At 37.7% G+C, this 27,266-nt stretch overlaps 2 protein-coding genes across 4 annotated transcripts in view; one reads left to right on the forward strand and one right to left on the reverse strand.

The window, feature by feature from the left end:
* Ance-3 (angiotensin-converting enzyme Ance-3) overlaps window positions 1–27,266 on the reverse strand; it is a 511,373-nt gene that overhangs the window by 449,452 nt on the left and 34,655 nt on the right. The gene's annotated exons all lie outside the window — the stretch shown is intronic.
* Window positions 18,018–26,400, forward strand: LOC141392703 (uncharacterized). 2 transcript variants are annotated; one of them, XM_073965585.1, is made up of 4 exons: window positions 18,018–18,150; window positions 18,432–18,543; window positions 24,317–25,420; window positions 25,557–26,400. In XM_073965585.1, the coding sequence occupies exons 2-4, from the start codon at window positions 18,532–18,534 to the stop codon at window positions 25,563–25,565; spliced, it is 1,125 nt and encodes a 374-aa protein (XP_073821686.1). In that variant the 5' UTR covers window positions 18,018–18,150; window positions 18,432–18,531; the 3' UTR covers window positions 25,566–26,400. The 2 variants fall into 2 exon arrangements, with proteins under 2 accessions (XP_073821686.1, XP_073821685.1); XM_073965584.1 differs by having other exon boundaries at window positions 24,317–26,400.

Raw genomic sequence — 27,266 nt, forward strand, 5'->3', positions numbered from 1 at the left:
ACTTAATTTAGTACCATTTAGTACTTTTCGTGCACTTATAGTTAGAATTTCCAAAAACCTTTCATTGTTACATTTCATCAGTATCCCTCACTTCGGGATTCCAGCTCTATCTGTTCACCCAAATCCAAATTGTACTAAATTTAGTATCATGAATTAGTTTTCGTGCACTTATAGTTCGCATTTCCAAAAACTTTTCTTTGTCACTTTCCATTAGTGACCATCTTTACAAATTTCAGGATTCCAACCCAATCCGTTCACCCAAACTCAAATTGTACTAAATTTAGTACCATTTCGTACCCTTATAGTTCGAATTTCCAAAAACCTTTGATTGTTACTCTTCATCAATAGGCCTCATTCAAAATTTCAGGATTCCAGCTGTATCCGTTCACTCAAATCCAAATTGTACTAAATTTAGTACCATTTAGTACTTTTTTTGCACTTATAGTTCGAATTTCCAAAAACCTTTCATAGTAACTCTTCATCAGTGACCCTTATTCCAAATTTCGGGATTCCAGCTCCATCTGTTCACCCAAATCCAATTTGCACTAAATTTAGTACCATTTATTATTTTTCGTGCACTTATATTTCGAATTTCCAAAAACGTTTCTTTGTTACTTTCCGTTAGTGACCCTCATTCCAAATTTCAGGATTCCAACTCAATCCGTTCACCCAAATTCTAATTGTACTAAATTTAGTACCATTTAGTACTTTTCGTACCCTTATAGTTCGAATTTCCAAAAACCTGTCATTGTTACTCTTTATCAGTGGCCCTCATTCCAAATTTCAGGATTCCAGCTCTATCCGTTCACCCAAAATCCAAGTTGTACTTAATTTAGTACCATTTAGTACTTTTCGTACACTTAGTACGATTTTCCAAAACCATTTCCTTATATCGACACCACTTCCCAACCTTGATTTCCATACCAAATTCCATGGTTCTAGCTATATCCGTTCAAAATATACAATTGGTACTAATTGTACTAAATTTAGTACTATTTCGTACTTTTCGTACCCTTATAGTTCGAATTTCCAAAAACCTTTGATTGTTACTCTTCATCAATGGCCCTCATTCAAAATTTCAGGATTCCAGCTGTATCCGTTCACTCAAATCCAAATTGTACTAAATTTAGTACCATTTAGTACTTTTCTTGCACTTATAGTTCGAATTTCCAAAAACCTTTCATAGTTACTCTTCATCAGTGGCCCTCATTCCAAATTTCAGGATTCCAGCTCTATCCGTTCACCCAAAATCCAAGTTGTACTTAATTTAGTACCATTTAGTACTTTTCGTACACATTAGTACGATTTTCCAAAACCATTTCCTTATATCGACACCACTTCCCAACCTTGATTTCAATACCAAATTCCATGGTTCTAGCTATATCCGTTCAAAATATACAATTGGTACTAAATTTTGTAAATTTTAGTACTTTTCGTACACTTATAGTTCGAATTTCCAATAACCCTTTGGTACATCTTTCTAACTCTCCATCAGTGACCCTCATTCCAAATTTCAGAATTCTAGGTCTTACCGTTTGCCTAATACAAAGGGTACCATATTTAGTACCTTTTAGTACTTTTCGTACACTTCTAGGTCGAATTTCCAAAAACCCAGCCTTATCTCACCCCTACACACCAACGGCAACCTACACCCAAAATTTCAACTTTCTAGCTTCAGCGGTTTCGTCTGGGCGCTGATGAATCAGTCAGTCAATCAGTCAGTCAGTCAGTCAATCACTCACCTCACTACTCTTTTATATATATAGATTACTAATAAATGTAGTCAAAAATATAAATATTTTCTTCAGTCAGATCTAAACAGTTGTGACGCAAACATTAAAATGCGATTATCTCAAAACGGGAAAATGGCGCATGGAACAATTAAGCATGATACCGACGATAAGTCAAATGCATATGGTAAGACCTTCAAAAAAATAAGTCGAACGAATTAAAGTAATTCAGAATCGAATAGCTGAGAAATTTGAAGTCAAAATCCAACTTTTCGCATTATAATACGGGGTTCTTACCGTACACCATTATGTGGAGAGGGTACTACAAATTGGTTTTGGGTTCAAACATCTCAAGACGTGTTGGCTTGCCCCTGGTAAAAAACTTTTACCGTTGTAATTGCTGCAGTGAATTCAAATTGCTTCAACAAAAATCAAAGTGAATCGAGAGCAGGTTTTAATGTGAACTTATCCGAAATTTTGTATGGGAGGTACCCGAAGAAGTGGGCAAATATAGTCCTTATTCTATACTGATCTATATTTGGTAGATATATTAGCATGTGTAAAGTATGGATCAAATCGGTCACTCCCTTCAAAAGTCATCGTGCGCACAATTTTTGCGAACATTTTTAAACTTTTGTGGTGGAGGTATCTGTAGGAGTTGACCGATATGGCTTATCTTCGAACTTAAACTATGTTTGCACAAAATATTACAAAGGCCAAATTTTGGAATGAATCGGCAGATCCGTTCGACAGTTATCTTGCGCTCCAACCACTACACACGGTGTCATGGGGTTCTTTTTGCAGCTTTCAGGCTATTTTCTCAGGAAGTATAGACTTGTCCCTAATAAAACTTGTACCGTCGTATAGGCAAAGTTTGGACCAAATCGGTTCATTCGACAGTAACCGTGCGCACCAGCCAGCCAGCCATACAGACGGACAGACGGAAGGACATTGCTAAATCGACTCCAAATTGCCTATGTGGAGACCTCTGAGGTCGTCACATAGAAGACCTTCATATAGAAGACCTCAGGTATTCTATATAAAGACCTCAGGTCTTCTATACAAAAACCTCAAGTCTTCTATAAGAAGACCTTAGGTCTTCTATAAGAAGACCTCAGTTCTTCTATAAGAAGACCTCAGTTCTTCTATAAGAAGACCTCAGTTCTTCTATAAGAAGACCTCAGTTCTTCCTTGTGAAGACCTCAGGTATTCTTTGCAAAGACCTCAGGTCTTCTATGTGACGACCTCAGGGCTTCTATGTGAATACCTCAGGTCCTTTATGTGAGGCCTAAGGTCTTCTATATGAAGACCTCAGGTCTTCTATATGAAGACCTCAGGTCTTCCATATGAAGACCTCATGCCTTCTATATGAAGACATCATGTCTTCTATATGAAGACCTCAGGTCTTCTATGTGAAGACCTCAGGTCTTCTATGTGAAGACCTCAGGCCTTCTATGTCAAGACCTCAGGCCTTCTATGTGAAGACCTCAGCTCTTCTATGTGAAGACCTCAGCTCTTCTATGTGAAGACCTCAGCTCTTCTATGTGAAGACTCTATGTGAAGACCTCAGGTCTTCTATATGAACAATTCAGGGTCTTCCATTTGAAGACCCCAGGTCTTCTATTTGAAGACCTCAGGTCTTCTATGTGAAGACCTCAGGTCTTCTATTTGAAGAACTCAGGTCTTCTATATGAAGACCTCGGGGTTTCTATATGAAGACCTCAGGTCTTTTATATGAAGACCTCTGGTCTTCTATATGAAGACCTCAGATCTTCTATGTGAAGACCTCAGGTTTTCTTTGTAAAGACCTAAATCCTTATATGCGAAGACCTCAGGCCTTCTATATGAAACACCAGGCTGAATTTTATAGCCCAGGCAAATTATTCTAAAAAAAGGATGAATCTGGTAGCTTGTAAAGATAGCATACTGAGGATCTGGAAGGAACACATCAAGCTTTAGGTATCAATGATGAACAACGGTAGTGAATGTATAACACCTAGCTAATGTGAGGACTTACAGCAATTAATCAGCTGAAAAACAATAAGGAAGTATAAGCTGATGGGTTAAAACCCGTTGGCGACATGCTCATAAGAAGTACTCATCGGTTGATTAGCAAAATTTGCCTGGAGGAAGATATACCCAACGATAGGAACCTAAATCTGCTATGACCCGTGTTAATAATATATGTACGTCCAATATCACATTGTTGTCGACTGTATGTTCATCTTCAACAGCCCAATTATATAAAAGGTATTCCAAGTTATTTCTGAGTTTAGCTTTCCTGCAAAACTGATATGATTATGTAGGATATCATTAGCTGGCGCATGATCAGCCGTTAAAATAGGAAAAACCCTATTTAACAGTTGGATGTGCCGGAAGTATAGTATTTCACTATTTCTCTCAAACTGTCGCTAGCCACCAACATCGTTCCTGAAGTCTGGAAAATGGGCAAGATGGTCCCGCTACTGAAGCCAGGCAAGGATACCAGGAAAGGTGAATCGTACAGATCGATTTCGCTTTTGTCGCTCGTAGCAAAGACCCTTGAGGCTTTAGTCCTCCCCAGTGTCAGAAATAACAATTAAGTTGTAGATCATCAACATGGGTTCCGTATGCAGCACAGCACAAAAATAGCGCTGCACGCCATGTCCACACATATTAGTCGAGAAATCAACCAAAGCAAGCTGTATGATAGAACAGTGATGGTGGTGTTTTACTTGTCAAAACCCTTTGATATTGTCAACCACTCCACGCTGTTTGAGGACATCGAGCAGACAAGCCTCCGGTCAGAAACAGGGAGTTCCCCAAGGTGGGAATATATCTCCGGAACTGTTTAACCTCTACATATCCTGTATTTCACCCCCTCCTGACGGCATTGAGATTGTAACATATGCTGATGATTGTACGATCTTGGCGTCAGATACCTTCCCCGATGTGATTTGTGAAAATCTAAACTTATATTTGACTGATCTTATCAGCTTTTTCCACGCGAATTCTTACCACAAAATACCCTATAATTCTAAAGGTCACATTCGACAGAATGTTCATGTCATCCGGGCATGCTACGGCTATCGGCGACAAGATGTCATAACAAGGTCCAAGTCGCTTGCCGGCAGCACTTGGGTGCAGATAAAGAAACCTTATTGTCCATTTATAACGCGATAGGTCGGTCTGTGGTAGGCAATGCAAGTGTAACTCGATGAAAAAATATTCAGCGCTGCAACAGGGTGCCTCATCATGTTTTCATTGGACCATCTACATGACTTACTTACTTAGCTGGCCCATTACAGAACATTTTTTCTATAAGCCGAACTAAAAAAAGATCTTCAATTCTCTCTGATTACTGATTCGCTTTCTGAAACACCGTGCCTTTTCATGTCTTCATCCACTTGTTTTCTACATTTAAGCTTAGGCCTGCCAACTCTGCGTGCACAGCCATGTGGCACGTATTTATACGCCTTTTTACCGGATTCATCATCTCTCATTTTTATGATATGGCCTAGCCAACGCAATCGTTGCATCTCCATATGTTTACCTATACTGATATCGTTGTATAGCAGATACAGCTCGTGGTTCATACGACGTCGATATTCACCGTCAACGCAGATTGGTCCATAGTTCTTTCGAAGAATTTTTCTCTCAAACACACCAAACACTGCCTTGTCTGCTAGCGCAAGTACCCAGGCTTCGGAACCATACATCAGCACAGATAGTATCAGTGTTTTGTAAAGCGTTGTTTTTGTTTGACGAGATGTGGCTTTATTCCTAAACTGCTTACTCAGCCCGAAGTAGCATCTGTTGGGCAACACTATTCTTCTTCGTATTTCACAATTGATGTTGTTGGTGGTGCCGAGGTAGACGAAGTCATTTACTACCTCAAAATTATAGGAACCAACCTCAACAGTTGGCCCGACCTCTATGGACGCATTGCGCGTCCACACCATAAACTTGGTCTTCTCGCCGTTTACCGCCAGACCCACTTTAGAAGATTCCCTTTCGACTTTTTCAAAGGTATCAGTTACTTCCTTTATTGATCGACCCATGATGTCAATGTCATTGGCATAAGCAAGTAACATATGGCTGTTTGTATATATTGTGCCACTTCTTTTGACCTTCGCATCTTGCATAACCTTTTCCAGAAGAATGTTGAAAAGGTCACGCGAGAGGCCGTCACCTTGTCTAAAACCTCTTTTGGTACTAAACTCTTCGGAGAGGTTCTTTCATATTTTAACTGAGGACCGAGTATCATTTAATGTCATTCTACAAAGCCGTTAATCAGTTAATGTCATTCTTTGCAGGGATATCAAATTCAGACATGGCTTGGAATACCTTTGAAAGTAGGTGGCTGTCGAAGGCTGCTTTGTGATCGACAAAAAGGTGGTAAGTGTAGATCTGCATCTCTTGGATTTGTCATCTTCAGAATTTGTCGCAGGGTAAATATCTGGTCAATGGTGAATTTACCAGGTCAAAAGCAGCATTGGTATGGCCCAATTATTTTATTGAACATAGGCTTTAGTCGTTCCCATATTATCCCTGACACTATCTTGTATGCAATAGGGAGAAGACTTTTGCCCCTATAGTTTGAGCATACAGTCTTATCTCCTTTCTTGTGGACGGGACATAGGATGCTCAGGTTCCAATCGTCGGGTACGCGTTTTTCCTGCCAGATGGTGCTAACTAGCTGATGCATACACCTTATCAGCGCGTCGCCTCCGGTTTTAAACAGCTCGGCTGGTAAGCCATCGGCTCCTGCTGCTTTATTATTCTTCAGCCGGTTGATTGCTGTTTTTACCTCATCTTGGCCGGGCGGTATACATTCTATACCATCTTCTGGGATTGGATTTGTGGTATCATCGTCTTCGCTACTATTGGATACCAGCAGCACAAAAAATCATTTACAAAGAATCTTTTTAAGGAACTTAGAAAACTAATTTTGAACTTGTTTTTTCGTAAGAATATTGTCCATGCCATCAACATAATTTTTTTTTTTTGGGAAAAAAGTATTTCAATCCACACAGGCTGAGGGTATACTTTTGTCGGCAAAGCCGACTGATACTTTTTTACTTGTTGTTTCTTGATATTTCTCACTGTGAGCATTGTAGTTTCAGAATCTGCAAAAACTTCCCAGTGTAAGCACCTTCCATTTAAAATTATTTAAGGCGCACCGTGTTTGGTTTATAGACTCACCCGTTGTGACCTTTAGTATGTTTTGGTGGTCTTTACTGATCCACTTGTTCATCGACTTTAGCCGTGTAGCTGCGATGGCTGCCTCATACCTTACCTGAATTTCTATTAGGTTTACAAACAAAATTGTTTATAAAGCCCTAGTCGGTGTGGTCCTCAATGCCCCGCTAATGCTTAGGCAACATGTTCTTTGGACTTTTTTGCAATATCTTCACATTGCATTTTTTGTCCATAGCTGTCCACCATACCACAAACGCGGATGTTAAGATTGGTCTAATTACATCTCGGTATAACCAGTGTGTCATCATAGGATTAAACCGACATTTTGAGCCAATTGCCCTTCTACAATTCGACCAACATATTTGGACACTGTTGGCCCTTTCTTGAATATGGTCTTTCCTTGTAACTTTCCAGAATTACTCCTAGGTAGTCAACTGTACGGGAAATATTTATTGTCCTATTTAGGAAAACTGGTTCTTCGAAGTTTCGCACTTTTATTTTCCTAGTGAATAGACATATTTCCGTTTTTTCCGGACCTCTCGGTCTGGCCCATTTTTATGCGATTTTGAGAGCCGTTTCTGTTCTTCTACAAATTATGTTCGTATTCTTTCCCCTTAGAAGTATTATAACATCGTCTGCGTAAGAGACTGGGTCAAATCCTTCTTCGCTTAAAATCCATTAGAGACTATTTATGGTAGTGACCCACAAAAGAGATGATAATATCCCTCCCTGTGGCGTTTCTTGTCCGACTTTGTCTCTTATTTTGACGTCATATATACCACAGCTTATCCATCTATTTCTCTGCATATGGTTTATCCAGTTTCTTAGGGACCTTTCTACCTGAAACTCGTCTAAAAAGTGGTCAACGTCTCGGTGCTAACGTTGTTAAAACCGCCTTCGATATCAATGCATACAGCAAGTGTATGCATGCTCATTTCAAAGGTTCTCTCTATATGGTGTACTATATCGTGTAAAGCGGTTTCCACTGATCTGCCTTTAACGTATGCGTGTTGTTTAAGCATATCGTTAGGGATTCTACTCTTTATCATGGTGTCGACCGTACGTTCCATTGTCTTGAGTAAGAATGAAGTTAAACTTATCGGGCCATAAGATTTTGGTATTGCATAGATTGCCTTGCCAGGTTTAGGGATAAAAACTATCTTGCCTCTTGCCAGGCTAGCGGAGCGTACGCATATTTTAAGCAAGCGATCAGTTTGGACACAATAAGGTCCTCTTCCCTCTGTAGTAGGGCCGGGAAAATCTGGTCTGCTCCAGCTGCATTTTATGGTGAAAAGCTCGTGATGGCTTGTTTGACCATCGAGCAGTCGATTTTTGGTGCATCTTCTGATGAGTAACCCCACTCAGCCGATGCCTCGGTGCTAGCCGTGGTGTTCGACGGAAAGTGCGTTTTCATCAGAAGACCTAGAGTTTCCTCTGTTGTTTCCATGCTTTTTTCCATTTTCATCGAGGGTCTGTGTATGGGTTTTGGATAGAAACTTGTTCGCTTTGGCGTTTCTTCTAATTTTGTTGTATTCCTTCAATTTTGCCTGGTAGTTGTCCCAGAATACAGCATAAATAACATAAGTATACAGACCTCCTTGCCCTTGTTCCGAATTTCGCCTGTCATCCAGGGTTTTTCGTAGGCGGATTTCCTCTCTCGAAGGGAACAACTTTCTTCTTTCATTTATTGCATATCTTAATTCATGGCTTTAACATAAGTCAAATGCGTATGGTAATACCTTCAAAAATAAAGTCGAACGAATTAAAGTAATTCAGAATCGAATAGCTGAAAAATTTGAAGTCAAAATCCAAATATTTCGCATTATAATATGGGGTTCTTACCGTACACCATTTTGTGGAAGGGGTATTATATGTTGGATTTCGGTCCAAACATCGAAATAAAGGTCGCAAACCCAACTTCAAATACATATACCAAAATAAATGTCTCAACGAGCTGAGGCGATCCATCAGTCTGTTCATCTAAACTTTGTAATTACGCTACAGGTCGTAATTTTGATTGGATCATCAAAGAAATTTGTGTGTTGATGGGAGTCTCAGAGGGGGAGAAGCCTATTGGTGATGGTCGGAAAATATTCAGGGGTCGGAATGGGAAAATAACTCATGTGCAGAAAAACTCAACGTTTTATTCTGATGCGAATATATCCGCCTATATCTTATATTCCAAAACTTAATTCTGTTAAGGGAAGTTCTACTTCACTTCTATAATTGTACAAAGTAGGTTAGCTCTATAGTCCCCCATATATGTATATTATCTCCTGTGAACTTTTGTATAGGAAAAGTCATCTCCGGTGAACTTTTGTATAGGAAAATTCATCTCCGGTGAACTGTTGTATAGGAAAGTCATCTCCGGTGAACTTTTGTATAGGAAAAGTCATCTCCGGTGAACTGTTGTATAGGAAAGTCATCTCCGGTGAACTTTTGTATAGGAAAAGTCATCTCCGGTGAACTTTTGTATAGGAAAAGTCATCTCCGGTGAACTTTTGCATAGGAAAAGTCATCTCCGGTGAACTTTTGTATAGGAAAAATCATCTCCGGTGAACTTTTGTATAGGTAAAGTCATCTCCAGTGAACTTGTGTAGAGGAAAAGTCATCTCCGGTGAACTGTTGTGTAGGAAAAGTCATCTCCGGTGAACTTTTGTATAGGAAAAGTCATTTCCGGTGAACTTTTGCATAGGAAAACTCATCTCCGGTGAACTTTTGTATAGGAAAAATCTTCTCCGGTGAACTTTTGTATAGGTAAAGTCATCTCCGGTGAACTTGTGTAGAGGAAAAGTCATCTCCGGTGAACTGTTGTGTAGGAAAAGTCATCTCCGGTGAACTTTTGTATAAGAAAAGTCATCTCCGGTCAACTGTTGTGTAGGAAAAGTCATCTCCGGTGAACTTTTGTATAGGAAAAGTCATCTCCAGTGAACTGTTGTGTAGAAAAAGTCATCTCCGGTGAACTTTTGTATAGGAAAAGTCATTTACGGTCAACTGTTGTGTAGGAAAAGTCATCTCCGGTGAACTGTTGTATAGGAAAAGTCATCTCCGGTGAACTTTTGTATAGGAAAAGTCATCTCCGGTGAACTTTGTATAGGAAAGATCATCTCCGGTGAACTTTTGTTGTGTAGAAAAAGTCACCTCCGGTGAACTTTTGTATAGGAAAAATCATCTCCGGTGAACTTTTGTATAGGAAAGGTCATCTCCGGTGAACTTTTGTATAGGAAAAGTAATCTCCGGTGAACTTTTGTATAGGAAAAGTCATCTACGGTGAACTTTTTTAAATGTATGCGTATATTCCACCAGAAGTGACCAATGTAAAAAAAATCTGTGCTTTAAATAGGTCACCACTGTTTTACAGAAGTCGCCAACTTCTAAAGTTAAGTTCCGAAAATCGGGAGGCATCGTTCTTTGTTGGCTATACGAAGTCGAGGGACTATGGCGACAATTTGTTGGTGTAAAGTTGTATACCACCAACGAAGACTAAATGCCAAATTTCAAAATTCAAAATTGAGACCACAACCTTCAAAATACCGAAAATCGGGAGGTACCGTTCTATGGGGGCTATATGAAGACCTATACCGACAAATTTCGCGTGGAAAGCTTTATATACCCAACAAAAGGCCAAATACCAAATTTCAGGTGGGATAGTTTAAAACATAGAACCTTCAAAATACCGAAAATATGGAGGTACAATTCAATAGGAGCTATATGAAGACTTGAACCTATACCGACAAATTGCAGGTAGAAATTTTATATCCCCAACGAAGACTTACTACCAAATCTTCAAAATACCCAAAATCTGGAGGTGAAGTTAAAGGGGGGCTATATGAAGTCGTGGGCCTATACCGACAAATTTCAAGTGGAAATTTGTATATCCCTAATGAAGACTAAATATCATATTTCAGCTATTTCGGTGGGATATTGAGGCCACAACCTTCAAAATAACGAAAATCGGGAGGTACCGCTCTACAGAGGATATATGAAGACATGGGTCTATACCTAAAAAGTTCGGGTGAAAAGTTTTACACCCCCAACGAAGACTAAGGAACAGATTTCAGCAATTTCGGTTGGATATTGAGGCCACAACTTTCAAAATACCGAAAATCGGGAGATACTCATCTATGGGGGTTATATCAAAACGAGGATCGATATAGCACATTTTCAATACCAAACATCCTAGGTGTAATAGAAACTTATATAACAAAAAATAAAGTTTAACTTCAAAACTGCTTGCTGCATGAACGAGTTTGAATAAATTTACCAGTTGTACGAAAATTCTACCAAATAGAGAAACATCAAAGTATTGGCTTGCTCCACATCCTCCTGTAGAAATCTGGTAACATATACAGATAGTGTACTCAGGACATGGCAAGAGCATTTTTCCAAACTATAGGTATCCAATACTTGCGAAGATGGCGAAGATACCACAGATTGAATCTCAGAAGATGGTATTGAACGTATACCGCCCGGTTTACGAACAATAAGGCAACAGGAGCCGATTGTTTAAAAGCCGAGCTGTTCTAAGACCGAAGCGACACACATCAGCTAGTTAGAACGACCTAGCAGGTAGAACGCGTACCCGACGATTGGAACCCGAGCATCCTGTGTCCCGTCCACAAGAAGGGAGATAAGACTGTCTGCTCCTTATTGCATATAAAATAGTATCTATGATATTTTGTGAACGACTAAAGCCAATGGTCAATAATTGGACCATATTAGGGCGGCTTTTGACCGGATATTGATCAGATATTTACATTGAGACAAATCCTCGAAAATACCCAAGAATAAATTCAGATCGACACCTACCAAGCCATGTCTGATTTTGGTATTCCCGCAAAGCTTATTCGGCTTTGTATGATTGCATTTAACTGATACTCAGTTCTCAGTTAAAATAGGAAAGAACCTCTCCGAAGAGTTTGCTACCAAAAGAGGTTTCAGACAAGGAGACGGCCTGTCGTGTGATCTCTTCAACATCATGTTCGAAAAGGTTATACGAGATGTGAAAGTAAACAAGTAAAAAAGTATCAGTCAGCTTTGCCGACAGATATATACCCTCCGCCTCCGTATATTGAAACAATGTATTTAGGGGGTTTTAAAAATTTTGGGCGCTTGAACCGACAAAAATGTTGATTATGATCAAAAGTTTTGCGGAGGAGATACTTAAAGGAATGGATCGACATTGGAAGTGGATCTCCAGCCACTACATATGGTGCCATAAGGGGTTTTTACAACTTTCGAGCTGTTTGCTCAAGAAGTATGGACTTGCCCCTGAAAAAATGTTTACCAATTTGCTTTAACAAAAATGGGATTACCAAGCCGGACTATAGGAAAAGTTTGGAGTTTCAATTAACTGACATAATTTCGCATATACATTTATCTAATGAAGTGCGATATATATACTAGTTTCCAAGCTTTGCCTTCGTCTGCCACAAAAACAACATCCTAATACACCTGAAGATCGGCTTTACCACCAGTGAAACGTAGTGTAATGGTTGGATGCGTGGGACTTCGGTAGACTGCTAATTTTTCAATGTATCTATAAAGGTCTAACAGCTCAACTCGAAAGAGAATTAATTAAATATCACTATAAATGGCCTTCGCCTTAATAAGGCAAAAATAAAACAAAAAAATCAAAGTGATTCGATTGCAGGTCTTAAAGTGAACTTATCCGAAATTGTGTGTGGGAGGTACCGGATGGAGTGGACAAATATAGTCCATATTTTAACCTGATCTATATCTGCTAGATATATTAGGATGTGTAAAGTATGGACCAATTCGGCCACTCCCTTCAAGAGTTACCGTACGAACAATTTTTCCGAACATTTTTGAACTTTTGTGGCGGGAGGTACCTGAAGGACTAGACCGATATGGCTTATCTTCGAACTTAAGCTATGTTTGGACACAATGTTACTAAGGCCAAATTTTGGACCGAATCGGCAGATCCGTTCGAGAGTTATCTTGCGCTCCAACCACCTCAGACGGTGTCATAGGGGTTTTTTGCAACTTTCAGGCTATTTTCTTGGGAAGTGTGGACTTGCCCTTGATGGAACTTGTATCGTCGTATGGGGGCAGTGAATACAAGTTGCTAAAACAAAAATCAAAGCGATTCGAGAGCAGGTCCTAAACTGAACTTATCCGAAATTTTGTGTAGGAGGACCCGAAGGAATGGACCGATTGAGTCCATATTGGAACCTAATCTAAGTCTGGTAGACATGTCGTTCGAGAGTTATCGTGTGCTCCAGCCAGCCAGACAGATAGACAGACGGACGGACATTGCTCAATCGACTCCAAATTGTCTGAAACACATTTCGTCCAAACATGCTTGGGGTCTAAAACCATTATTTCGATGAGGCACATTTTGCCCGTATGAAAGTGTATATACCCTCGTTAGCATAAATGCTGAGGGTATAAAAAATGTCATCGTTAACATTGTAAAAATTATCATTTATAAATGTACCTTTATTCCGTTCTGACTAACTATTTCTAATTATTACATATGCCATTGAGTACAGTCAACACTGGAGTTCAATACTGTACCAGCGTTTCATAGTTTCCTTCACGTTCATTTTTTGATTTTCTGCACGCTAGATCGGTATTTTTTCCCACTGTGCAGCACTTGGGTGCAGATAAAGAAACCTTTTTGACCATTTATAGCGCTATATGTCGGTCTCTAGTAGGCAATGCAAGTGCAACTCGATGAAAAAATATGCAGCGCTGAGAACTACAACAGGGTGCCTCCTCATGTTTTCATTGGACCATCTATATGAGGAGACCAACACAACGGCATGCTTTCATTGCAGTACTTGCTCGGGTGTTACCGTGAGAGCCATCCTAATCAGCATATGGGGGAAAGGACCACCCACTCGCTGAAATTTGGTATTTAGTCTTCATTGGGAGTATAAAACTTTTAACCTGAAACTTGTCGATAAAGATCCAAACAGTACCTCCCGATGTTTGCTATTTTCAAGGATTTTGCCAAGGGCAATATTTTCGTAGGTACACGGTGGCGAAGGAGCTTAGTACTTTATAAACTATTGCTTTTTGCCCCCGTCGAACTTTACTTGTTTCTTTCATGTGTTTTATTAAGTCCGGGACATATCGTGTTTTGCTCAGAAAATTGTGTTTTACATATTCAATGAATAAACATTGTATATAGTTTTCATATTTTTTTTGTTATTTTATGGGTCCGTCCGGGAGTAAGCAGCCCTCGTTTTTTTCAGACAAAGAATAGTCCGCTAAGACTTCCTATCATAGACCTCAACTTAAATTCAATTTGTTTTTACTTGTTTTTATACCCTCAGCATTTATGCTAACGAGGGTATATAAACTTTCATACGGACAAAGTGTGCCTCATCGAAACAATGGTTTTAGAACCCAAGTATGTTTAGACGAAATGTGCTTCAGACAATTTGGATTCGATTTAGCAATGTCCGCCCGTCTATCTGTCTGGCTGTCTGGTGCGTACGATCACTCTCGAACGGATGTTCCAATTTGGTCCAAAACATGGCGTTAGTAATATTTTATCCAAACTTAGCTTAAGTTCAAAGACGAGCGATATTGGTCCACTCCTTCCGTTACCTCCCAAACAAAAGTTCGAAAATGTTCGGAAAAAATTGTGCGCGCAATAACTCTTGAAGCGAGCAATAGATTTGGTCCATACTTTGCACATCGTGAAACGTGTACCAGACTTAGATAAGGTTTCAATATGGACTCAATCGGTCCACGCCTTCGGGTACCTCCCACACAAAATTTCGGAAAAGTTCAGTTTAGGGCCTGCTCTCGAATCGCTTTTATTTTTGTTGTAGCAACTTATATTCACTGCCCCCCCATACGACGGTACAAGCTTCATCGGGGGCAAGTCCATACTTCCTGAGAAAATAGCCTGAAAGATACAAAAAACCCTATGACACCGTGTGTAGTGGTTGGAGCGCAAGATAACTCTCAAACGGATGTCTAAGATTTGGCGTTCATAATATTTTGTCCAAACTTAGTTTAAGTTCAAAGATAGACAATATCGGTCCACTCCTTCAGGTACTTCCCCCACAAAAGTTCGAAAATGATCGGAAAAATTGTGCGCACGAAAATTCTTGAAGTGAGTAACGGATTTGGTCCGTTCTTTTCGTAACGTCTCTATGGGACATAAATCAGGTTCAAATATAGACTATATAAGTCCACAACTTCAAGTACTTCCCACAAAAAATTTGTGAAGAGTGCAGTTTAAGGCCCGCTCTCAAATCGTTTTGCTTCTTTTTGTAACAACTTGTATTCGCTGCCTCCATTACGACAGTAAACGTTTTTTCATGGGGAAAGTCAATACTTTCCTAGAAAATAGTCCGAAAGGTTTAAAATACCCCTATGCACTGTGGTCCCGATTGAAATAAATATTCTCTAAACACATTAAATTTTTAATATCCAGTGTTATTTTTTGCCAATTTACAGCGGTAATAAGCGGTGCTTTAAAAACGAAAAACAGATCCGCAAAATATTCGTAGCCAATGAGTGAAATTATAAAAAATTAAAGAGGTAAATGTTGAATTTCCAAAATGAAACTTATAGTTGATGGCATTGACAATATTCTTACAAAAACAAATTAATAAATCCTTTCCCAACTTCTTTAAAATAAAATCTTTGTAAATGACTTTTTATCCTATTTTTAATATCATTACTATAAATTTATGTTGAGTTTTACTAATGTAGGCCCAGTAAGGGCAAGTTCATATTTTTTTTAAATACAGGGGAAAGTCACTAGCTTACGATAAAAAAAATCCACCCTGTAAGTTATTCCCCTTATACCACGCCTGTAAAATCGCCAAAAATCCGAAAATAGGGAGGTACGTTTATATGGGAGCTATACCTAAATGTGGACTTATATTAAACGTTTTTTTTTTTTTTTTTTGCAAGGAACTCAAAATGCAAAATTTCAGCCAAATCAGTTGGAAAATTTGGCTAAAATCGTCAAAACACCGTATATCGGGAGGTACATTTATATGGGAGCTATATATAAACGTGGACCTATATTGAATATTTTTTACAAGGAGGTATGTTGTCCCCTCAGAACTCAAAATGCAAAATTTCAGCCAAATCGGCAGGAAAATTTAGCTAAAATCGTCAAAATACCGAATATCGGGAGGTACGTTTATATGGGAGCTATACCTAAATGTGGACCTGCATTGAACGTTTTTTGCCCGGAGGTACGTTGTCCCCTCATTACTCAAAATGCAATATTTCAGACAAATCAGTTGGAAAATTTGGCTAAAATCGTCAAAATATAAAAAATCGGGCGGTACCTTTATATGAGGGCTACACCCAAATGTGGACCTACATCCATTAAAACTTGTTTTCTCTCGTTTGGGCTCATTATAAAACTATTTGTAAAATTCCGAGACGGTAGCTCGATTAGAACTATTTTTGGCACTCCTTTCCATACGAGTGGGACCACTGTGCTATGGCGCCATGTGTAGTGACGGATCAGCCGAATTGGTCCAAAATTTGGACTTCGAATCCCCTTGGTTTTTGCTGTAACAATTTGTATTCGCTTTCCCCATTACGACGGTATATGTTTTTTTTTCAGGGGCATGTACTTACTGGGTTGTACGTAAGATAACCCTTGAAGGGGGAAACCGATTTGGTCCAAACGTTGTACATCGTATTACTCGTATATAGACGTCAGAAGTATTGTGTGTTGTTTTCTTTTCTTTAGCTCCGAGGTTAAATCTCTGTCGGCCAAGCCGACTGATACTTTTTTACTTGCTTATATATAATTTAAACGTGTAAATATTTACAGAACGTTTTGTTTATTACTCAATATTTTCCTGTTCCCGGGACCTGTCGTTTTTTCTTCTAAACAAATTCTTCTTTATTTGGAATTAACTCCTTGGGAGGCATAGGGCCTTTACGAAGTTTTTCCAAGCTAATCTATCATTCGCAATATGTTTTATTTCGTTCCAGCCAGCTTCTATCTACTTCTTTCATCAGACTTCTTTTCCAAGTGGTTTTTGGCCGACCCTTCCTTCTGTGCCCCTGGGGATTCCAGTCTAGGGCTTGGCGGCATATCTAATCCTGTGCTTTTCGCAATGTATGTCCAATCCATTGCCACTTCCTTCTTTTTATAGTTATGGGAATCGGTTTCATATCGCATTTTGTATATAAGTCTTCGTTACTTATTACATTTTTTTTACATATTCAATTAATTTTAAATATCCATTGATTGATTATGTTATTTCATAGATACTGTAATTTTTAATATTGGCATTTTTTTGGACAAAAAAAAATCAGTTCACTTGGGACGGAACTCAACTCATTTTTCAAAAATTTGTGTTCTTGTTTTTTTTTAACTTCTTCTTTTAACACCCTTATCCTCTATTTCTCAATTGACCTGCAGACAAAAAATATGTTGCTGAATTATCTTTCAGACATTTCCTGAAACCCCCGAAAATGGATTTTTGCTTTCATCAAATATCATGAGGGAAGACTCATTTGTTTTTATTTATTGCTTTTTTTTTTTTTTTTTTTTGTAAAAAAATGATAATTTTTGGTGCCGACTAAAGAACTGATACTGCCAGAATAATATTTCAATAGACCATTGTTTATGTAAGCTTTATTGCATTTGTAATGAAACTGTTTTAAATAACAAAAAAAATCGCTCATAACTTTTCCATTGTTATGTCAGGGACTTCTTAGACCAGGTATTTGAGTGTGGATTATTATTTGATTGGCTTGTATACATCACATTAGGAATTCGAAAAGAAAAACTGGTTCGATTCAATATAACAACAACAACAACTTCACTAATTTTTACTTAAAATATTTCTGTAATGTGTTATTATTACGTTTCTTGTTGTTGCAGTTGTTGTTGTAGTTAATAATGGTGATGATGATGATGATGACTATGATAGTGATATTGGTGGTGGTGGTGTTGACCGTATAACTTTTGCGTTATTCGCGGTTATTTCTGCTGCTGCCGGTAGCAGCAACCACCCCTTATGTAGTTTACTGTGTTAGTGGTTTGTTCGTTGGTTGCTTTGATTGTCTTAATTCCCAACACAACTTGGTTTAGTTTACAATTCATGAAGTTTTAGTATAAAAGTTAGTACCTGCAGCTTAGTTGGTATCAGTAAATTGTTTACTGTGCAGCTATACACAACACATAGCACAGAGTAGCACAGCGTTTTTCCTTCCCAGCGAAAGAAACGAGTGCGTTTCCTTAAAATTTTGCGTGTGACTCGAACGGTAGAAAGTAAATATTATTCAATTAGAAAGCAACAACAAAAAAGAAGAAGAAAAAAAATAAAACAATAAAAACAATTGAAAGAAAAAAGATTTTGCAAGAAACAATCAATCGAAACATTGAACAATCAAAAGAAAAGAAAACATTGAACAAAAAAGCATTGAAAAAAATCATTAACGAACAAAAAAATTGCAAACAAAAGTTTGTTTCCTAAGTCTTTCGTTTTAACTTATGCAACGTTTTTCTTTTCCTTCCTACTTTTTTCCATGTGTGTGTGAACCAACGTGCAGCATTACTGTGTACAACACCATCAGTATAACTAAAGGATTATTTTTTCTTGCGGATATAAAGGCGTGCATTTGCTTTTAACACCAACAACAAGGATTAACTATGAAATTAATGGTAAGTGTATGAAGGACAGAAAGGATATTCCCCCGACAAGCTTTTATTTTTTAAAGAAAATAAGGATCAACGAATTCAAGGACATATTTTTTGATTGGAGTTAATCCGAACGAGTTGGACCAGGGCTGAGATGTAGCGGTCCTGTTAACTCTACAAAGAACCAATTGGTTAATTTTGATGTATACCTGCAACACAATCGAAAGGGGAAAGTTTTTGTACTGACTTCGACATATCATTAAACACAAGGGCTGAAAATTCGCAGACCAAACCGCAAAGATCTACGAGAGAAAATAAGGATATTTTTCATTAAAAATGGCAATTCAAGTGGAATTGTTTTTTCCCGGCCTTTATCTAAACAAGTTGTATATGGGCTGAAAAGTCCCGGTCTTTAGTAACCCCCTCGCGAAGTCATAATTTTCAACAAAAAATATTTGTTCGAGTTTTGTGAAAACCGTGAACATAGTTTGAGAATACATTTTCTACAGTTCTGTGTAGACCAAACACCTAGTGGAGTTGTCCTCATCCAGGCCATCCATCTGAATAGTACCGGTCCTATTAAAAAAGCCACAAATATTAAATATTCTTCAGGGAATATTTTTTACTCTTAGTAGTTTTTGTCTGACCTTCCAGCGAGCTATTAACACAAGGGATGAAAAATCCCGAGCCAATCAACAAATCCCCTATGATAATAAAATTTTTAGTAAAGATCAATTTTTCAACTTTTATGTATATGAACTGAAATGTTAAAGCAGTTCCAGGCCAAATCATTTTTGTCCGAAGTGTATCTGAGTAGATTTGGCTAGGGCTGAAAAGTCTCGGGCTAAATAGGTAAAATATACCAATAGGACAATTTTAAAGAAAATTAAACTTTTTTTGACTTCCATAATTACTTTAAAGCTATTTCTAGTCCAATATTTCTTGTCCTGTTTTTGTCAGAGAAAATAGCACAAGGGCTGAAAAGTCCCGAGAGAATGGTCAATAATGGTCGATTTTTTAAATACTTTTTGTCCGGACTTCATCTGAGCACATTTGGTTAGGGCTGAGATTTTGCGACCAAACCAAATACTTTTAGTCCGGACTTCATCTGAGCACATTTGGCCAGGGCTGAAAAATCTCGGACCAAATAGTAAGGAGGACAATTTTACAGAATATTAAACTGTTTTGATTTCCATAATTATCTTACAGTTACTTCATATCGAGTATTTTTTCTTCGGCCTTAATCTGAGCTACAAACACAAAGGCTGAAAAGTTCCGAACTTATTAACAACCCTCTTATTAAAGAAAAATTTTGACTAGGACTGAAAAATCTCGGACCAATTAGTAAATATGTCAAGCAATGACAACTTCAAAGAAAATAAAACATTTTAGACATTCATAATTCTTTTAAAGCTATTTCAAGTCGAATAGTTTTTGTTCAGTCTTCATATGAGCTATTAACACAAGGGCTGAAAAGTTCCGGACTTATTAATAAACCTCTTATGAAAGAAAAAAAAATCACTTAATACCGATTTTTAAACATTGATGAATATGAGCGGAAGTCTAAAAGCCATTTCAAACCAAATACTTTTTGTTCGGACTTCATCTGTCCAAAAATTTTGAAAGCCATTCCAAACCAAGTACTTTATCTGAGCAAATTTGGCTAGGACTGAAAAGTTTCAGACCAGATAGGTAAACTCGTCCAAAAGGTTTCAGTTTTAACAAAGATCTAATTTTTAAACTTTTTTAATATTTATCTGAAAGCAATTCCTTATCCAATATTTTTGTCCAGCCTTCGTCTGACCAATTGTCAAAAGGGAAGGAATGTCCCAGGCCTTTTAAAAAAATTCCCATAAAAGACCAATTTTCAATGTGAATTTTGGAAATCTAATCTGCAATGGCTTCAAAACAATTCTAAGATGAGTTCTTTTTGTCCGACCTCTGTCTGAGCAAACAATACCCGGGCTGAAAATTCTCTGACTTATTAAAACACCGATAACAAATATTTAGCAAAGACATTTTTTCGTGATTTCTGAAAGCTATTCCAAGTCATATAAATTTTGTCCGTACTTAAATTCAGCAAATTTGACGAGGACTTATAACCAACTTTTGAACTCAATTCAAGTGAAATATTATACCCTCAGTCTTTAGACTAACGAGGGTATATACACTTTCATATGGACAAAATATGCCTTCGAAATAATGGTATTCGACCCCAAGTATGTTTGGGCGAAATCCGTTTCAGACAATTGGGAATCTGTCTGTCTGGAGCGGACGATAACTCTCGAACGGAGCATCCGATTCGGTCCAACATTTGGCATTCGTAATATTTTGTCCAAACTTAGTTTAAGTTCGATGATGGGCTATATCTGTCCACACCTCCCCCGCAAAAGTGCAAAAAATGTCGCTAAAATTGTGGGCACTATAACTCTCGAAGGCAGTAACCGATTTGGTCCATACCTTATACATCGTAATGGTCCATATCGCTTTTCTCCTTAGGGTACATCCCTCACAAAATTCAAAATTTTTTGATTATTTGATCGAAGATCTTTTGGAAATTTATTCCGATTCTACTCCTTGTGGTCCAGTTTACAGCCATGTTTATCGTGGGCAAGTCCATGCTTTCTGACATAGTAGTCCAAAACCTCTAAATATAGTTTTTATCCAAAATTAATGTAAGCAAGTTTGATAAGGGCCTATAAACATACAGGAATATTCCTTGTCAGCAAACCATCTGAGCAAACAATCAAAAGAGACTCTATATAGAACAACCGAGAATGACGTTTCTTTAAGGATTGGTAAGGAACTCCAAAAAGCGGCAAAGAAGCACCATGACCTTAGTTTTCTTAAAGATATCTTGAGCTGAAAGAACTACAACAAACGCGGCTTCTGTTATGAACTCTAGTAGTCTTCAAAGGGATACTAGATACTAAAGCGGCTTTTTTAAGGAAGGAAGGATCATAAAAGGTCACCTCAAAGGACCGCCGTGAAAATGGCTTTCTTAAAGCGCTTTGGAAGACCTCAAAAAACAGCCAAAAATTTATATTCTTTAAAGAATGGATCATAAAAGAGATATTTAGTAGACCTCAAAAAACCGCCGGGAACGTGACATTCATAAAAGCTATACGACGCCTTAAACGATCGCCAAGCACATGGTTCTCTTTACGTACACTGAGAGACCTGAAAAAGACATATGGAAGTGCCTTAGTAGATGCCAAGGAACCAAGAAACATGTTTTTTTTTTTCAAAAAACTCCTTAAGGAGTACCAAGGAACAAGTTTTTTATATACTCTACGAGTTTTCAATAGGTCTTACATATCAAATGACCACAAAAATAGGTTTTAAGGTCTAGAAAATCTCAAAGGCCCATTACATAGGTAGTTTCCTGCATAAACATGGTTTCCTAAACGACATCTTAAAGGGCCATCAAAAATAACTTTATCAGACCTCAAAAGATCGCCAGGATTTTGAACCAAAAAGAAGAACCAGAAAAGTTATGTTCTTAAGGAATTTTAATGACCACCAGACTTTTTATATCTTTAAAGATACCTATGAGACCTAAAGCGACCACTAGAAACATGGGTACCTCAAAGATTTCGAGGAGACTTCAAAGGACCGCCAGAAATGTGACAGTTTTAAGAACTTCTAGCAGATCTCAAAGGATCACCAGAAACATGGTTTCAATAAACATTTCTATAATTGTTCCACAAACATCCCATACAGGACAAGGGAGACTTCTCTCATATCAATGAGTGCACCCTGATTCATATTAGCTCAATGATATGGGACCTACTGTTTATCGCCGAGTCCGAACTGCGTGTCTTAAGACACCACTTTGTAGAGAAGTTTTACATGGCTGAAATACTCAGGAAATGTCGCCAACATTCCTGAGGGGTATTTTGCCAACGTTGAAAATTTTGATGTTGTCTGGCCGGGGAATCGAACCCACGACCTTCAGCGTGCAAGCCGGGTGTGCATACCATTGCACCACGGTGGCACACATAAACAATTTCTAGGAGATCTTAAATGAATGAACTCCAAGATCCTAGCAATGTGGCTCTCTTAAGGAGACCTCAAAGGTCCACAAGAAATAAATTTAGTAGAATTTTCTTAAGGGAGTATTAGGGACCACAAATGCCCACAAGAATTATGGTTTTCTAAGGATTTTTTAGGATAACTCAAATGATAGCCTGGGGTTTCTTTATGATCTCTAAGGTCATTAATTATGCCCCAAAAGATCACCAAAAACTTGATTATTGTAAGGATCTCCAGGATAACTCAAATTATTTAAAAAAAAAGAACAACATTTAAGAAACTCTTAGCGATGCCAAAGAACACCCAACAACGTGGTGTTCCTAAGCAGGCCTTAAAGGAACACAGGAAATAACTTAGTACAGTTTCTTTTAAGGACGCTTAGAGCCCACAAAGGATTTCAAAAAGTATACCTTAAAAGACTACCAATAACTTGATTAAATTAAGAAACTCTAGGAGACCTCAAATTACGTGAAAAATGAGGCGTACTTATGAACCACATTGAGACCTCACAAAACACCCATCAAAATGATTTTCTTAAGGAAACCTCAAAGGACGACCAGAAATAAATTTAGTTCAATGAGCCACTGACAAGATCTCAAGGAGGTATCAAACTACCCATAAAAAATAATAAGAAACTTGAAGAAAGAAATAACATTCCTTCAGGGAATCTTAAAGACTTTAAAGGACCAGGGTGGATTTTTGTAAAGTTTCCTTAAAGGAAAGAATATTTATTTGGAGGAATTTGGAGGTGAAAACGACTTATTCATAGGTCTCTGGGATATTCAAATAAAACTCAGTCTGAGCTTGTTTTAGATATCTCAATGTTACACTTTTTGAAGTCTTCTCCCGTCCTTTCTGGGTACTTCCTAGGAAAAATTATTTCCGATACGAAAATAACAGGCTCCGATCACAATTTTGGATTTTGATCAATTAAAAAATTCGTAAGAATTTTGAGAAGAAAAATTGGGCTGTGTTTAATTGGTAGGTTCGGAATCTTTCAGTCTTCGCGGACAATTTGAGATTTTCTGGTGGTCCGGGACGTTTCAGCCCCATAGGTATTCTCTCGCAGAAAGTCCAAACAAAAAATATTATTTTTTATTAATTTTCTCGTTTAGAGTTAAGCTTGATGATCGGAAATTATTTGCAAGTGAAAAAGGAAAGCCAAGGACTCGAACCCACATAGTCACCAAACTGCGTTACCTGGTTTCAATGGTGGTGAAGCAGATTTTTATTTTTGAATTTTTGCCTTTTTAGGGCGAAGATAATTTTTAATGATTTTTTATTAATTTTCTCGTTAAGAGTTAAGCTTGATGATCGGAAATTATTTGCAAGTGAAAAACCTTGGCTTTCCTTTTTCACTTGCAAATAATTTCAGATCATCAAGCTTAACTCTAAACGAGAAAATTAATAAAAAATCAATAAAAATGATCTTCGCCTTAAAAAGGCAAAAATTCAAAATATTATTCTTAGAACAACTTCTAGCTTAAAATTATATGCAATTCCGATTTCTAATCTTGATTTGGCAAGAAAAAGATTGCGATTGTTTGGTGGACCCTGACTTTTCAGCCCTTTTGGTTTTTTAAACGCAGGAAGAGCAAACAAAAATTTTTATTTTTAAAATAACCTCTAAATAACAATTATTCTTATGTCTAAACTCAGAATGAACTGTTGTAGTTCCTTGAAGAATTTTTTCCAAGCTATTGATTTGCCATTACTAACTCCACCCATATCTCTTTTTTTCTTGTTCTCCCTCCTTTTATAGCGAACAACATTTCTAGTGGCTGCACTGCTACTAATAGCCAGTGTCCAAGCCGAAGATGAAAAGCAATCCTCCGCTGGAGCTGAAGAACAAAAACAGGTAGAAAGTAATGACAAAGAAGCCCAAGAATCGTCAAAATCAAAACGTGGTCTTCATCATCATGAAACCTATCATCATCATGTTCATCATTACCCCGTGCATGAGGAGAAAACTTTAACAATTATCAAGAAAGTCCCCTATCCCGTAAAGGTGGAGAAGGAGGTGCATGTACCAGTTGAAAAAATTGTACATGTCCCCTATGAGGTGAAAGTGCCTAAACCATACCCTGTGATAAAGCACATACCTTATGAGGTGAAAGAAATTGTTAAAGTCCCACATGAAGTGCCAGCTCCATATCCGGTGGAAAAGAAAGTCCCTGTAGCAGTACATGTACCCTATGATCGTCCAGTCCCAGTTAAGGTTTACGTACCAGCACCATATCCCGTTGAAAAGAAGGTCCATTATCCCGTTAAGGTCCATGTACCAGCACCATATCCAGTCGAGAAGAAAGTCCATTATCCCGTAAAGGTTGAAGTGCCAGTTGAGAAACCTTATCCAGTTGAAAAGGTTGTCCATTATCCCGTTAAGGTGCCAGTAGAGAAACCTGTACCATACAAGGTTGAGAAACCAGTACCATATGAAGTGGAGAAACCTGTGCCTGTACATGTTATCAAGAAGGTCCCAGTTCCAGTGCATGTTCCCTATGACAGACCTGTCCCCGTCCATGTTGAAAAACCAGTACCCTATGAAGTTAAGCAACATGTCCCAGCCCCCTACCCCGTTATCAAGGAAATCCCAGTGAAGGTTGAGAAACATGTACCCTATCCAGTTCATGTGCCCTACGAGAAACACGTGCCTGTCCATTTGGAGAAACACATTCCAGAATATCATGAGAAGCACATCTCCTACAAGGAACCTGAATTCCATTACAAGAAAATCGAATATCACGAACCTGAACACAAGAAAGAAGAGGAAGAGAAAAAGGAAGAAGAAGGCGGCGGCCACAAGGGAGAAGAAGGCGGCCACAAAGAAGAAGAAGAAGTCAAGGAAATCTACGAAGAACCAGAGGTGGAGAAATATAGTCATGAGTCATATAGTCATGGTCAAGATTATGGCCATCAATATTATGGACACCATCAATAAGTCAATTGTGAACTAATTTTGAAACTTTTTCTCTCTCTCTTTTTCCTTTCTTTCCCAACAGCATCACTAAACGAAACAATCTGAAACAATCTCCCGAAACAAAACCCAAGCGAACCAAAGTTTAATTACCAACAAAAAATTGGCAACGTGAGAGTTTGAGAGAGAGATGGCTTCAGAGTGATTTGCATGGTTGTTGTGTGTGACAGAATGAGAGAGAAAACGTGAGAAAGAGAATGACAATGATGAGACTGGCTATTGTTTTAAGGCTTCTTCTTCCTCTTCTTTGAGAAACAGAATCTGAAATGGACCCAAAGGACTTGATTAACGGTAATATCATTTAGCAAATAAACGTGATAATGGCCTCAAATAACTGACTAACAAACAATTATGACCAATACGATTTAAGGTTAAAGTTTAAGAGATTTAGTTGTAGTAAATTGTGACTTAACAAGGCTATCAGCTGAACCTAACCCCCCAAATTTAGGTAATAGTTGTTAATCTCCTTAAACAATTAATCTCTTAACAAAAACCCTCCCACTAAGCCTTACCTTATCATTAAGTGTAGCCTAACATTATTTAGAACGATTTATATTTTTATAAGCCATTCGTTTGTACAGTACTTTTAGTTTTTTTTTTACCTAATTTTAAGGCAATGTCAACTTGTTTAAGTGTATTTTATAAGGTTAGTAATTTATTATATATTTTGGCACCAGTTTTTATGGTGTACCGCTCGAAATATCGAATGAAATACTCAATGGATGAATGCAAGACAAGACTTATTGTTCCTCATGACCTCTTAGTGCCGTCCAGCAAACTTTGTGTAAAATCAATTTATATTTATAGAAATGTTTCTTGCGTTAACTTGAGATGTCGTAAATAGTATTCTAATCATATTTAGTTGAAACAATTTGTTATAGCCAAATGTATTTTTAAGTCTTTAAAAAAGAAAATAAATAAATAAAAAAAGAAAAGATTTTTCTTAAAATAAAAAAAAATATTTTTTGTTATTTTTTGGAAACTTAAAAATCCACTAGCAGGAACAGAACCTCAATAATATTTGAAAAAATATACGAGCAGGTACACAACATCAAAAAATATTTTTAAAAAATCCACGAACAGAACCTCTGAAACTCAAAAACATTTTTAAAGAATCCACGAACAGTACAGAACCTAAAAATATTTTTATATTTTATATAGAACCTCAAAAATATTTTAAAAAATCCAGGATCAGGTACAGAACCTCAAAAATAGGTATAAAAAATCTACGATCATGCACAGTACATCAAAAATATAAAAAATGCACGAGTATATACAGTACCTCGGAAATATTTTAAAATTCACTAGCGTGTACAGTACCTCAAATCCCCAGGTAGGTAAAGTACCTCAAAAATATTTTAACAATTCCACGAACAGGTACAGAACCTCTAAAATATATTCAAAAAATCCACAAGATCAAAAAGAGCCTCAAAACATATTTTTAATCCAATAGCAAAATAGAGTCTCTAACCGCCTGTTCTTGTATGTCGCACGAAAACCCGTACGAAAGGAAAGCAGTCACTCACTTCCGTCTAAAAATGCGTTCATGTATGTACGCAAACTATGGTGCGACTGCCGTTACGTATCCTATGCGAAATACTACTAATTTCAATGTACATTTATACAACTATGTTCCATAAATGAGAGCCAAATGATATACATACAAACAATGGAATATGTGTGATTTGTTTTGTTTGAGAAAATAAAATGTGTCCGTATTTTGCATTATTTTATT

Source organism: Musca autumnalis, unplaced genomic scaffold (genome assembly GCF_047663935.1).
Source record: "Musca autumnalis isolate F117 unplaced genomic scaffold, ASM4766393v1 scaffold_2, whole genome shotgun sequence".
NCBI classification, from domain to species: domain Eukaryota; kingdom Metazoa; phylum Arthropoda; class Insecta; order Diptera; family Muscidae; genus Musca; species Musca autumnalis.